Here is a 12,111-nt window from a genome sequence, read left to right on the forward strand (position 1 = left end):
AAGCATAGTCTCCAGAAACAAGCCCCCACAAGCGTGTGAGTTAGAATGCCCAGTAGCTGCAGGAAATGAGTAAGAAGAAACAGGTGAAAGCATTTTAATAGACATTTTGGTTAACCCAGTATATCCAAAAAGCATCATTTCATCAATATCAATATGGAAATTGATTAACGAGACGTTTTGCATTCTTTTCGTACTAACTCTGCAACCCCCTGTGTATCCTACGTGTGCCGGCCCCCACCCAAGGGCTCACGAGCCACAGCAAAGCTACTGCGTGGGGAGCCGCTACAGTGTTTGGACAGGTTCAAGCCTTGGACTGAGGAGAGGGCACAGTCCTCTCATGGCCACGTGCAAGTCCCAGGTTGGAGGGCAGGGCCCTCCCAGCACAATTATAGCCAACAGCTGTAGTTGTGAGCGTGAACCTATGGTCCGAACACGTGGCCCCACATGCCTGAGTGATGTGGGCTTGGTAGAGTTCAGGTGCATGTAGTTGAGTAGGATGGAAACCCAGGAGAATGTTGTAAACATCTTGACCACGCCCTTACTTTGCCTCGTGGCATCTGCTATAAAATAAAGACGGGGCTGTGGGCGTGGTCGCTGTCTCTCAGAGAAGCAGCGTCCCACCGAGACCCGGCTTTCATTCTCTTGTCTGTCTTTTCTAAGCCTTTCAGCCGCCCCCACTCAGGTTCACCCCTGGCCGTGCTGGCGGGGCACACTACAGGGGGCCCTTTTAAAGGACCCATGTGATCGCCCGGCGGCCGGCGGGGGTGCCGAGGCGGCGTGCCGTGCAGCAGGGCCAGCTTGGGAGGTGTGGGAGCTGGCCTTGGGGTGCATGACCTCACGTGGGCTTCCTTCTGGGGGGCAGGTCTTTCCCGGGGGCCGCACCCTCACGCTGGCCAGTGCCCGGGCCTCCGACTCTGGCACCTACTCCTGCGTGGCTGTGAGCGCCGTGGGCGAGGACCGCCGGGACGTCGCCCTGCACGTCCACGGTGAGTGTCAGGCCCCAGAGGCTGCGGCTCAAGGACGTGGGGCTGGGGGGTGTCTGGTCACGTTCAAAGGAAGGGTGGTTGGGTGGGAGACATGCCGCCTGAGACAGTGGCTGTCTTCCTGTGGGGGTCAGTTGGAGTGAGAGCTCCCCTATTATGGATGGGGGGCAGGGGGGTGGCTCCGCTCGACCAGGTGACCCAAATTCAGGGAAGAGGTAGAAGGGGCACGAAGTGGCAGGAGGTGCACACGGCCAAGAGTCAGGAACCGGACGTTTTCACTCTCCTGGGTCAAGTGCGGTGACAGTGCATTTGGACAAGGTGATGTGGGGTGGTGGTTAGGGACCGGCTCTGGAGTGCATGGATCTGGGGTTCAAATCCTGCCTCCGCCACTTCCTGTGGCCGTGACCTTGGGCTAGTCACTGCGCTTCTCTGAGCCTCCGTGTCTTCCTCTGGGAAAGGGGTGAAGATGGCACCCACTTCCAAGGTGCCGCGGGGTTCACCACACTCAGAGAACACAGTGACAGTTGCTCTGGTTTTAAAATGTCCTCGTATGGGATCCTGTGGGGTCTCTGGAGGTGCACAAGGGAACTCTGGGAAATGTAGAGCCTGGGGTAGGGGTGGGGGGGAGCGTTCCATTCCAGCTCTTCCTGTCGCTGGCGTCCGGATAATAGCAGGCACCGTGTGCTCAGCGACCTGTGTCATTGCAGTTAACCTCCGGTGGCCCCACCCGGTGGCTACCCTCACGATCACACAGTGACCAAGTGTCAGGTCACAGGACTCCAGCCAGGGCCTCTGACTCCCGACCCTGCCTTCTTGACCCTCCTCTGCAGGGTTGTTTATGTCTCAGGAGAAAGGTGGCTGGGGTCCTGCTTCTGAAAACACATTTAAAAAAATTAAAATACTGTAAATTTTAAAAAGAGTTTGAGATCATTGTAGATTCACGTGAGTTGCAAGAAATAATACAGAGAAATCCCGAGTCCCGTCCCCCACTGTCCCTCGGAGGTAACGTCTTGTCCTGAAGTGCCGTCAGTCGGGAGGTTGCCGCTGTTACAACCCACCGACCCCCTCGGACCTGGGGCCTTGGGCCTCCTTTTGAGGCCGGCGCAGGAGGTCGTCGAGGGGGGGATGAGAGGGCTGCGGCTCAGGGTGTTGGCTCCATCCTGCTGGCCCCCCACCTGCTGAGATAGCGCCCTCCGCCCCCTCCCCAGTGCCGCCCAGCATCCTCGGGGAAGAGCTGAACGTGTCCGTCGTGGCCAACGAGTCAGTGGCCCTGGAGTGCCAGAGCCACGCCGTGCCCCCTCCGGTGCTGAGCTGGCGGAAGGACGGCCGCCCCCTGGAGCCGCGGCCCGGAGCCCGCCTCTCTGCAGACAAGGCCTTGCTGGAGGTGTGTGAGCGGAGCCCGCGCAGGGCGGGCCCCTGGGTGTCCTGCGCCGTCAGTTCAGCTGCGTGGGCCCTGCAGGCCCCTCCAGACCCAACACCCAGGGCGCAGCCTCCCGACCTGTCGGAGCTGCTTCCAGCCGAACGGGGACTGAGAGCGAAGGCCCAGGACTGAGCCTTCGGGCCCCTCAGCCCCCCACGAAGCCGGCAGCTCTCTTTCTACCTGTTTTTCACTCTTTGTTCAAAAGCCTCCTTGCCTTTGGGCCTTTAAGCCCTTGTATGGGCATCTGGCCCAGCAAGGCAGGGGGGTGTGGGGTCGGGACTCCGGAGTCAGCCTGGATTGAAACTTGAGCTCTGCCTCCTCCGGCTGCGCCTCCCCCCTGGCGTCCTGACACCCTGGCCGCGGGTCTCTCACCTGCAAACACACTGGTGCCTCTCTCCTGGGAGCTGGGAGGGTCCCCAGAGGCAGGCCCCTGAGGCCCCACCCTGCCCCAGAGCACAGCTCATCCACCTCAGCTCGGGGAGCGGCGGTGCCTCTCCTGCTGTTGGGAGAACCTTCCACTCCAGCCTGCTCCTCCTCCCACCCCCCTACACCTTGTGATATGATCATCCCCGACTCTGAGCACCTCCTGTGGTTTGCTCTGTCTGGAATGCCTGCCTCTCCTGCCCTTCATTCTTCAGAGCCGCAGCCGTCACCACCATGAGGACAGGGTCCCCCCCCCCACTCCACCCTTCTTCAACCTCCACCTTCTCCTCTGGGCTGTTCTGTCAAACATGGGCTGGGCTGCGGATGTGGCTGGCAGGGATGCCACTTGGGGAGCCCAGTCCATGCGCCTGACCCACAGGAGGCCACCGCAGGCAGCGGCTTCTGGAAACTTCGTGGTGCGGGAGGTGCCAGGTTCCAGGTGGGGAGGTTGGGCACAGCGAGGTAAAGGGACTTGCCCACAGTCACACAGTCCGCCTCGGGCACCTATCTGTGTGCTGCCCCTGCTGATGGCTCCCGTCGCTGTCGGCAGGTGGACAGGGCGGAGGTGAGGGACGCAGGCCGCTACACCTGTGAGGCGCTGAACCAGGCGGGCCGCTCGGAGAAACACTACAACCTCAACGTCTGGGGTGAGGGTCTCGTGGGCTGGGCTGCGGTCCCCCCTGCCCTGCCCCTGCGCGGCCAGCTCGCATGCCCTGGGGGACTGCTGCCTTGACTGGGTCCCAGGGTGCAGCCCGCTCCCCTCCCAGCTCCCCAGCCCCTCACACCCTCTCTTCTCTTAGTCCCTCCAGTGTTCCCCTCAAGGGAGCCCCACATCCTGACCGTGACCGAGGGACACCCCACCAGGCTGTCCTGCGAATGTCGGGGTGTCCCTTTCCCCAAGATCACCTGGAGGAAGGACGGTAGGGTTGCTGGCTGGGAAGGGGCTGGGGTGCCCAGCGGACTTGGGGACCGAGCAGAATGGGACTGAGTGTCATTTCTGTAACCAGGACCCCCACCCCTGGGGCTGAAGGTCCACCCACCTCCATCTCCGCTGGGCTCTGGGGTGGGGTACCCATCGAGGGCAGGGACAGCCTCCTCCTGCCGGAGTTGGCCGGGACGGTGGGGGGAGGGGGGACAAGTGTTACTGGTGGAAGGACCGGGAACCAGGGGCTTTTTCTTGCTGCACCCAGGTCAGCCCGTGCCCGGGGAGGGGGCCGGCCTCGGACAGGTGTCGGCGGTGGGGCGGCTGCTGTACCTGGGCCCAGCCCAGCCGGCCCAGGAGGGAACGTACACCTGTGAGTGCAGCAACGTGGCCGGAAACAGCAGCCAGGACCAGCAGCTGGAGGTGCATGGTGAGCCGGGCCGGGGTGACCTGAGCCAGGCAGAAGGGGCCAGAGGGTGGCAGGCAGGGGAGACCCCACCCCCGGGATCCAAGCCGAGACAGGAACAGCGATAATGAGAGCACTCCCTGGCCTCTTAGATTCCGGGCATCTCCCTAACCGCCCTCCCAGCCAGCTTCCTGCAGCTCCGGGCCTAAGCCTGAGAGCGGCAACGTGACCCCAAGAGCCCCCAGTGGCCCAGAGGGAAAAACACAACTTGGAACAGAAGCGGAAAGGAATGTAGAATTTCTATGAAGCTCCCGTGCATAAGGGAAACCTAAGTCCTGGCTACTCGTCCTGCAGTGATGAGATGAAATATCTCAGCCTAGGAAATAAGACCAAGAAAAGCATTTTTTTTTAGTAGATCAATTTCCGTTTTAATCTATATCACCAGAAAACACTTCTTTTTTACATTTTTCCCCCTTTATTGATTAAGATATTACAAATGTGTCCTTATCCACGCCACCCCCCCCCCCCAATGAAAAGCATTTTGGAGAGAGTAACCCTGCCCTGGCCGGCCCCCCGCGACTGTCTGAACTCCGAGAAGGCCTGGTTTCTGAGGAAGGAACCCTCCCGCAGCTCTTCCGGGCTGTGCTGAGAGCTTGTTTTCCAAACAGCAGGCCCCTCCCCGGGACCCCAGGTTAGACAGAGGCAGGAGTGGAGCACCGTATGGCCCCATTATAAGGATGGAACATGGAGGCCCAGAGAGATGAGGTCACCTGACCAAGGTCACACGGCCAGGGAGTGGCCGTGGGGAACGTAGGCCAGCTTGGGGCCTGATGTGAGTGCTTGCTGTCCAGCGGCCACAGCGACTTTCTCCCCACCCCAGTTCCCCCGCAGATCGCTGGCCCCCGGGAGCCCCCTGCACAGGTCTCTGTGGTCCAGGACGCGGAGGCCACTCTGGAATGCAGCGTCACGGGGAAACCCCCACCCAGGGTGACGTGGCAGCGGGACGGCCAGCCGGTGGGAGCCGCACCTGGCCTGCGGCTGCAGAACCAGGGTCAGAGCCTGCACGTGGAGCGGGCACAGGCTGCCCACGCGGGACGCTACAGCTGCCTGGCCGAGAACGTGGCTGGGAGGGCCGAGAGGAGGTTTGCGCTGTCCGTGCTGGGTGAGGACCGGGGGCGGCCGGAGGCGGGCAGGAAGGGGGCCCAGACTGGAGAAGGCAAGGCCGGGTCACGCCTCATTCTCCCAAGAAGCAGGCCTCTGGTGAGGTCTGTTGGAGGAAGCCTTCAGCACTGCTCCCAAATCAGGACTGGCTTCAAATGGCCCTAGTCTCCCCCCACTTTTCCCTCCCTTCCTGTCTGTCCCCCTACTCTGTTCTGGGCACTGTGGAAATGAGCTACTCTCTCCTGCATGACTTACAGGTGATAGGGGAATTCGGGGGCCTGAACGCTGTCGTGGGAAGTCAGGGCAGCCTCCTGTAGGAGGTGGCCTTTCAGCTGAAATGTAAAAGCAGGGTGGGAGTTAACCAGGTGCCAGGGTGAGGGGGGAAATGTGCCAGGCAGAGGCCGGGAGGGGTGGCAGGTTCAGGGTAGCTAGAACAGCTTTGTGGTTTCCATCTTTTATTGAGCTCCTACTGTATGCCTTAGGGCAGGAGAGAAGATGGGAGAGATGGGCCGTGCGGCTGGGACCCCACCCCACCCGCTCACCCCAGCCTGATAGAGCGGGGCTTCTTGTGCGAGTGGATGCTCTCGACACCACGGAGCTCTGACACGTGGATCTGGGGGACGCATCTGTGTTCACCTTTGCTCTCGGCCAGTCTCGTTTGCTCAGCATCGGCTCCGTACCAGGCACTGTGCCGAGAGCTTTACACGTGTTCTTGTTGAATCCTCCTGGCATCCCTCTAGGCCAGCGGTTCTCAACCTGTGGGTCACGACCCCTTTGGGGGTCGAACGACCCTTTCACAGGGGTCGCCTAAGACCATCGGAAAACACATATATAATTACATATTGTTTTTGTGATTAATCACTATGCTTTAGTTATGTTCAATTTGTAACCATGAAATTGGGGGTCACCACAACATGAGGAACTGTGTTAAAGGGTCGCGGCATGAGGAAGGTTGAGAACCACTGCTCTAGAGTCGATAGAAAATGAGGACCCAAAGGGTTCTCTCGACGCAAAAGCCCCCGCCTGTGGTCGCCACTCACCCCTTTCAGTGGGAGCAGCTCTTGAAGCCTTCGGCCCCTCCTGAGTGGGGTGGGGCTCCTGGGGGAGGGCCGTGCGTGGGGGTCGAGGAAGGAGCACACGGCCCTGTCTGCATCCTGAATAAGGCTGTTTCTCTGTGTCCAGTGCCCCCAGAGCTCATCGGAGACTCGGACCCGCTGACCAACGTCACTGCCGCCTTGCACAGCCCCTTGACGCTGCTCTGTGAAGCCACAGGCATCCCACCCCCGGGGGTCCGCTGGTTCCGAGGGGAGGAGCCCATCAGCCCCGGGGAGGACACCTACCTCTTGGCGGGTAAGGTGCTGACCAGGGGATTGTCTGGTGATCGGGCCTGGCCCTCCGCTTCTGCCTCTGCTCAGCACATGCCCATGACTTCTGACCCTGAGCGGCCAGCCAGGGTGGCATAAACATTTCGGCTGTTGGTCCCCCAGGAGTATATCCCAAAACACTGGTCAGGTGATGTGCTCCAGGAAACACATTAGATTTGACTACGTTTAGAAAGGCTTCCTGCTCTGCTCCCCTCCTAGAGACTCACAGTGGCCATTTATAGTCAAGGTTCTGATAAGTCCTGCAGCAAAAATTCTCATGGCACTTAGATAACATCCCATACAACAGTACAGGTGGGCGAACGGACATAGGGTCTAAGCACCTCTGCCTCTGAATATTCGTCCTCCTCACAAAATTAGTTTGTGATCTTTCTTACTGACACACAAATGGGGAAACTGAGGTCCAGGAGGCAGTGTCCCATCCAAAGCTTATAAGGACTTCAGGGCCCCCTGGAGTCCACCCTCAGTGACCTGCAGGGATGTTCCGGTTGTTCCAAAGCTGGGAGGGCAGTAAGCTTCCCCTTGTGCACCTCCTCTGAGCCCTTGGTGGGGCTGCCAGATGCATTGCGATGAGGTGGACTCAGGGGCCGAATCAGGGCCCAGCAGAAAGGAGAGCGGTGATCGATTAGCGATGTCTGCCCTGGGTTTAGGAACAGCCGTGTTCACGTGTCCCACGCCTGTGCCTTCCCTGGGCTGGTCTTGGGAGAAGGCGGCCTTTTCCAGGGTCCATCAGCGTAGCAGGGCGGTCTGACCTGGGCCAGGCCCATGGCTGTCCTTTTAGCCGTGGTCAGTCTCCAGAAGTGGGGGTAGCCAGGTGACAGATCCTTCTTCTTAAACGGGGCCTCGGGCTTACCCTGCGCATGTCTAATGTCCAGGGGGCTCCACCCATCTGTTCACCCTCCTGGGCCTCAGTTTTCCCACCTGAGGAATGGGACACTGGGGTAGGCAGACACATCAGATGGAGACGCCTGGCACGCTCCTCTTCCTGGTGGTCAGCCTGGGCTCAGCTCACAGCCGCAGTCGGAGCCCTCTCTCCTCCCTCCGCAGGTGGCTGGATGCTGAAGGTGACCCGGACCCAGGAGCGAGACAGAGGCCTCTACTCCTGCCTGGCCAGCAACGAGGCTGGGGAGGTGCGGAGGAACTTCAGCGTGGAGGTCCTGGGTATGTCACAGCCCCGTGTTTGTAGCCCATACATCCTTTCCTCCGGCTGGGGAGCTTACGGGGGGCGGTCCAGGACCAAGAGCTCTTGCTGTAGTAGGAGGTCCACTCAGGAAGGAGGGCAGGCCAAAGCTTGTTTCCTCATGAGCAGTTCCTACTCTGAGGCCATCATGGAACTTTCTAGAAGCAGCAGGGACTACTATAATCCAACGTGGAAAGGAGAAAATATTCCTAACACCACCTTGCCCTGATCAGAGCCTTGTCCCAGGGCACTGGTCCTCCCTCGGCCCTGTGGAAGCAGGCACGAGGGGATGGGGAAACCAGGAGCCTGAAGAGAGATGCTCTAGGCTTTCTGCTCTGGGGTTCAGCCCGAGCGAGCCAGCTCCAGTCAGTGACCGGCTGTCTCCCGCTCTCCCAGTTCCTCCCAGTATCGAGAATGAGGACCTGGAGGAGGTGGTCAAGGTCCCCGAGGGACAGACAGCCAACCTGACGTGCAACGCCACAGGTAAGGCCACACACGGCCACATGGCGGGCTGGGAGAAAGGTGAGAAGGCAGCTTTGAAAAGGGGGGTACTGGGGATCTTGCCTGCCTATCCCAGCCCTCTGCTCCCCATCCCAGCACTGACCACACTGATCCACGGTGGCCTTGTGACACCTGTGTACCCCAGCTGGGCTCTGAGCTCCTTGAGGACCCACAGTCTACCTTGTCACCATGGTTCCCCCAGTGCCTTAGTTATGCTTTTGAGCTGGGATGGACGGACGGACGGATGGATGGATGGATGGATGGATGGATGGATAGGTGGGTGGATGGATGGATGGATGGATGGATGGATAGATAGGTGGATGGATGGATGGATGGATGGATGGATGGATGGATGGAGAGGTGGATAGGTGGACAAATTGGTGGATGGATAGGTATATGTATATATGTATGTTTAGATGGATGAATGGATGGATGGAAGGAATATCTTGTCTTCTGTCCGTACCAGCCATCTCTGTCCAAACCCCTTAGGAAAAGGCCCAGGCCTGTGGTGGCTGCTTCTGTGTTTTGCCCGGCTGCCTGGGCCTCTGGACTGGGACGGAAAACCCATGTCCCCCACCACCCCCTTCCTGCAGCGACCTCTGCTCCAACCTGGTCCAATCCTGCTGAACTGTCTTACCTGCCTCTCTCCTCCCCACACAGGCCACCCACAGCCCAGGGTCACGTGGTTCAAAGACGGCCGGCCCCTGGCTGGTGGAGACACCCAGCACGTCTCTCCAGACGGAGCCCTTCTGCAGGTCCTCCAGGCCAACCTGTCCAGTGCCGGCCACTACTCCTGCATTGCAGCCAACGCCGCGGGGGAGAGGACCAAGCATGTCCAGCTGAGCGTCCTGGGTGAGTGCTGGGCATCTGCTGGCCATTCCAGGTGCTGGCAGGAGGCAGAACCAGGTGACCTGATAGGCAGCTTCCCATAAAGCCCTCCATGTTCAACAACAAACAACAACAACAGCGGCTCTAGTGGTTGAGCCCTTAGAGACCAGGCATATGCACAGGCCTTCCTGGCTGGATCTCCACAGCAACCCAGGAGGGGGGCAGCGCGCCTGTCCCCATGTCACTGATGGAGCTCTGTGGCTGAGAGAGAGGACAAGGCTCCCTCCAGGCTGTCCGCCCCCGAGGGCGAGGGCGAGGGCGAGGGCAATGCAGCAACAGCTGTTTTGTTGGGCTGGAGAAACGGGGATTTGAAAACAAGAGGGGCACGGGCTAGTTTCGTAAAATCCATTTCTAAAAGCGCTGGTGGCCAAATGGATGGTCCCTGCAGGGCCCGAAAGAGGACATTTTAGGGTCAGTGACAACAGAGAGCATCAACTCAGCAGGGACCATCACTCCACCTCCTACCCCACCCTCCACTCTGGGAGTGGCACAGATTGGAAACAAACAGAATTGCGGAGACTCTGGTTAAATTACTAGATACCCTGGATGCTAAGAGGCTGTGGGGGAAGTTGAGGCAGAAATTGTCCAGCTTCCCCTAGGGCAGTGGTCAGCAAACTGCGGCTCTAGAGCCACATGCGGCTCTTTGGCCCCTTGAGTGTGGCCACAAAGTTTCAATCGCACCGTACGTTCGCACCCGCACGTGGTATTTTGCGGAAGAGCCACACTCAAGGGGCCGCAGTTGGCCGACCACCGCCCTATGGTATTGCTCAGTGGTGGAGAGCTGGGGACCTGGGTCACCGAGGCCTGAATTCAACTCTGGCCGCACCGGCCTGGGCTCCACCGAGCCTCAGTTTCCCCTGCGCAATGACAATAGCAGCAGCACGGCGGCTGAGCACCGCGGGTCTGAGGCTTTCCTGGGTCCTTGCGCCCAGGGTCGGGCTCTCTGTTCACGAGCACCCCCCTGGCCTCCCATCACAGTGGCTCCCTCCATCCTGGGGGTGACCGAGGACGGAGCAGACGAGGAGGTGACCGTGACCATCAACAACCCCATTTCTCTGATCTGTGAGGCGCTGGCCTTCCCCGCCCCCACCATCACCTGGATGAAGGACGGGTCCCCGTTTGAGGCCTCAAACAACATCCAGCTGCTCCCAGGTGATGCCCTGGGGGGAGGAGCGAGGGGTCAGAGGGCGGGGCTGGTGAAGCCCAGCTCAGGCCTGAGGTGCCCCTGGCCGCTGCTCCGCAAGCAGGTACCCACGGGCTGCAGATCCTGAATGCCCAGAAGGAAGACGCAGGCCAGTACACCTGCGTGGTCACCAACGGGCTTGGGGAGGCCGTGAAGAACTACCACGTGGAAGTGCTCAGTGAGTCGGGCCCCCCGGGCACTGGTGGGAGCAGGAGGTGGCTCGGGGCCCTGGGACCCCGGCGCCGGGGCCATTCCTGACACCCCCGCCGCCTTCCTGGGCTTGTCTGCTCTGATAGTCGCCAGGCAGCGGGCCGGCTGGGTCATTCCCCATTTTAGGGCCCAGGACGCTCGGAGGGGGGATGGCGAGCTAGGACTCGGGCCACGTGGATGCCCACCCCCGCTCCAGTCCTGGCTTCTTTCTGCCGTGATGCAGTCAGAGCCTCCACAACTTGAGACCTGGGGCCCCCAGACGTCACCCCAGGGATTCCCCTGCCTCCGACCTGCCCTGTCCGGTAACCATCGCTGACGGTCTTGCCTTTAAGGCAGGGGTAGGGAACCTTTTTTCTGCCAAGCGCCATGTGTTGGTTTTATGTTTTGTTTTTGGTGGTTGTGGTTTTTTAATATATTTTTATTGATTTCAGAGAGGAAGGGGGAGGGAGAGAGATAGAAACATCAATGATGAGAGAGAATCACTGATGGGCTGCCTCCTGCACGCCTCTTCCTGGGGATTGAGCCCACAACCCAGGCATGTGCCTTCCGTCTGCAGGCTGATGGTCTATCCACTGAGCCAAACCGGCTAGCGTGCCAATGGCCATGTGGATATTTATAACATCATTTGCTTAATATAATTCACTTAATGTAAACTTATGTTGCTATAAAGAAAGCTCCTAGTTTTTTTTACTTTAATAATTCTTTATTGTTTAAAGTATTAGGTATGTCCTCTACTTCCCCCCACTGGCCACCTAACGCTCCTAGATTGATTGAATTTTGAGCCTGGCAGGAGGGCTCTGACCCGCTGCCTGTCCCCTTTCTCACCACCATCTGACACGTCTAAGCCCCCGGATGGGCAGGGCCAGGCCAAATGATTTCAGAGGTCTTACACGGCCCGGCCCGCTGGACAGATGTTCCCCACCCCCGCCCTAGGCAAACGGCCCCAGGAGTGGATCCATCTCCAGGCCCCTGTTCCTCCACTGTCTGGAGCCAGCCCCCCATTCCTGGGCCCAGGGTGCGCCCCCTCCCCAGGCCGGCTCCTCAGACCTCTTTGCGATTTGCAGTCCCCCCTTCCATCTCCAAAGACGACTCCATGGGGGAGGTCGGTGTGAAGGAAGTGAAGACCAAGGTCAACAGTACCCTGACCCTGGAGTGTGAGTGCTTGGGCGGCGCCCCCGCCTGCCATCAGCTGGTACAAGGATGGACGGGTGAGCTGGGCCCCCGGGGCAGCCTCAGGTGCCCTCCTCTGGGTCCCCCGGGCCCTGCTCGGAACCTTCCAGTAGAGACAGGCAGAGCACCTGGCCCCAGAGCTGGGCTGGGCCCTGCCTCGCTCTTTACATGTTAATAGGAAATCCTACTCCTTTAAAAGGGAACAGGTCTCATAAACATTAAACTTTATATTCACCCATTTAATTCCCTTCCGACTGTTGTCATCCGGGTTTGGATTTACCG

General features: G+C 59.6%; 1 protein-coding gene across 1 annotated transcript in view; it reads left to right on the plus strand.

The window, feature by feature from the left end:
• Positions 1-12,111, plus strand: part of LOC102424797 (hemicentin-2-like) — a gene marked incomplete at both ends in the record, with an annotated part of 105,169 nt that overhangs the window by 53,298 nt on the left and 39,760 nt on the right. Inside the window, 14 exon segments of the mRNA XM_023748081.1 lie at positions 863-986; positions 2,192-2,367; positions 3,377-3,473; positions 3,627-3,746; positions 4,017-4,178; positions 5,035-5,316; positions 6,498-6,665; positions 7,745-7,858; positions 8,274-8,360; positions 9,039-9,230; positions 10,245-10,418; positions 10,514-10,627; positions 11,724-11,818; positions 11,820-11,895. Coding sequence (XP_023603849.1) covers positions 863-986; positions 2,192-2,367; positions 3,377-3,473; positions 3,627-3,746; positions 4,017-4,178; positions 5,035-5,316; positions 6,498-6,665; positions 7,745-7,858; positions 8,274-8,360; positions 9,039-9,230; positions 10,245-10,418; positions 10,514-10,627; positions 11,724-11,818; positions 11,820-11,895 — 1,981 coding nt within the window.

This window comes from Myotis lucifugus, unplaced genomic scaffold (genome assembly GCF_000147115.1).
Source record: "Myotis lucifugus unplaced genomic scaffold, Myoluc2.0 scaffold_1126, whole genome shotgun sequence".
NCBI lineage: Eukaryota > Metazoa > Chordata > Mammalia > Chiroptera > Vespertilionidae > Myotis > Myotis lucifugus.